Raw genomic sequence first — 1,753 nt, 5'->3', positions numbered from 1 at the left:
TGACGTCGTAATTTTACCAAACCGCCAGTATTGATGTAAAAAACATATTTATTATAGCATTAAATTAGTATTTTTCAAAGTGAGTACTTTAATACTTTAATACTGAGTGGATGTTTGACTGAGTACTTTTACTGTAGTACTGCTGTTGAGTACTTGGTCCACCGCTGGATGGGAGAACTGGGCTTCCTGTGACGTAACCCTGCTTTCTCCGTGGCTCTGCTTTGGGCCAGCTGGTCACTCCTGGTTGCCATGGAGAATTAAAGTCACAGTGCGGATTATTGTTCCTCGCAGCCTTTGGCTCCGAGTTTAATGAAAGGCGCAGATATTCTGGACGGACTGGTTTCTGTGCTTCCTGGATTATACCGGAAGTAGCAGCGCGTGGCGATTGTGATCGAGGCTCGCGTCCGCTTCAGAGGCGCATGGACGCCCACAGCTCAGCCTCCATCCTGCAGGGCTGACGGAGCAGCAGCAGCAGCATGATGCCGTCTGAGGTGGAGTACAGCCCGGTGGGAGAGGGGCTGGGCATGCGGGACTTCTGGCTCTATGCGTGGCTCCGCAGAGCGGCTCTGATCTTGGCTCATCTCAGCGGCCTGGGCCTCAGCCTCAGCATCTCGGTTCTGTCCAGACCAGGAACCAGTGAGTGGCTTCAACTGGGATCCACTGGTTCCCAGAGGAGGGGGGGTTACTGGTTCCATTCGTCAGTCTCTATGGAGAAACTTCTTTCATTAGCTGAAATATCTATGCTTAATGAACCAGAAAAATAAGGAGTTCACTCTGTCATTTATTCATTTAGAAAAATCAAAGTCCCAAATTAAATATTTATTATTTTAACTGAATGTTTATTCTTCCAAACTTCACTTAGACACATTTTATTTATTACAGCTTTCATAATATTTCCATTCATTTCTTAAGTGATCAAAATCAAACTTTCCCTATAAAGGCTTAAAGTGCAGCAATGACCAAAACGCATTAATCTGGAAGTTCAGAGCTTTAATATAAATGGTGCAAATATGGTGGGTTGCAGCCTCCACACCACACCAAACCACCAACTAAGTACTGAGTTTGGTGAATAAATATTTAGTTTGGAGCTAAATATGTTGGGCTACTCTATAAAGCTTAAAGCTATTTCTGACATTTTGAATTGAAAAAGCTTCCTGGATGGGAAGCGAAACGTCTTCACACGTGGAAACAAAGTCCAGTGGATTGCTTTTAACTTAAGAAATTTATGTTCAAAATTTCTTGCCATACTCGCCGTATATCAACGTTTCAGCGTTCTCATAACTTATACCAAACAAACCCATAACTTATCCAATGTATTGCAATTCAACTCAAACTTTATTTATAAAGCACATTTAAAACAACCAGGGTTAACCAAAGTGCTGTACAGATATCACATTTGCAGGAAATACGGTAAAAACTTACAAGCTAAAACAATAAAATAAAATAGAATGGAAATAAAATAGAATAAGTAAAGATTTTAATAAAAATGTAAATAATTTTTTTTTTGTGCCAGATGTCAAGTTAGACAAAGCCAGGGAGAAGAAGTGTGTTTTTAGGGAGGATTTAAAAACCTCAACGTATGCCAGCGTTTCTGCAGGCGTTTTTGCCAGATTTTGCGTATATCCGGCCTACGCTGGCCTGAATGGCTGAGGGGTGACAGGAGCTTGAAGAGTTTTTCTGTCTAACTTCTTTCTCACTTTTTAGTTCATGTCTGCTGAATTTTCAGGATGTTTCTCTGTTTTGCAGGTCTGTT

The 1,753-nt window shown here is 41.4% G+C and overlaps 1 protein-coding gene across 1 annotated transcript in view; it reads left to right on the top strand.

Moving 5' to 3' along the window:
• Window positions 1–295: 295 nt before the first annotated feature.
• Window positions 296–1,753, top strand: part of LOC107103530 (cytochrome b561 domain-containing protein 1) — a 5,950-nt gene continuing 4,492 nt past the window's right edge. The window contains exon 1 of the mRNA XM_015403262.1: window positions 296–643. Coding sequence (XP_015258748.1) covers window positions 477–643 — 167 coding nt within the window. The 5' untranslated portion in view covers window positions 296–476. The remainder of the gene's footprint in view (window positions 644–1,753) is intronic.

Source organism: Cyprinodon variegatus, unplaced genomic scaffold (genome assembly GCF_000732505.1).
Source record: "Cyprinodon variegatus isolate N-32 unplaced genomic scaffold, C_variegatus-1.0 Scaffold1474, whole genome shotgun sequence".
NCBI classification, from domain to species: Eukaryota; Metazoa; Chordata; class Actinopteri; order Cyprinodontiformes; family Cyprinodontidae; genus Cyprinodon; species Cyprinodon variegatus.
Note: the sequence above shows the minus strand (reverse complement) of the source record. Positions and strands in the feature narration are given on the sequence as shown.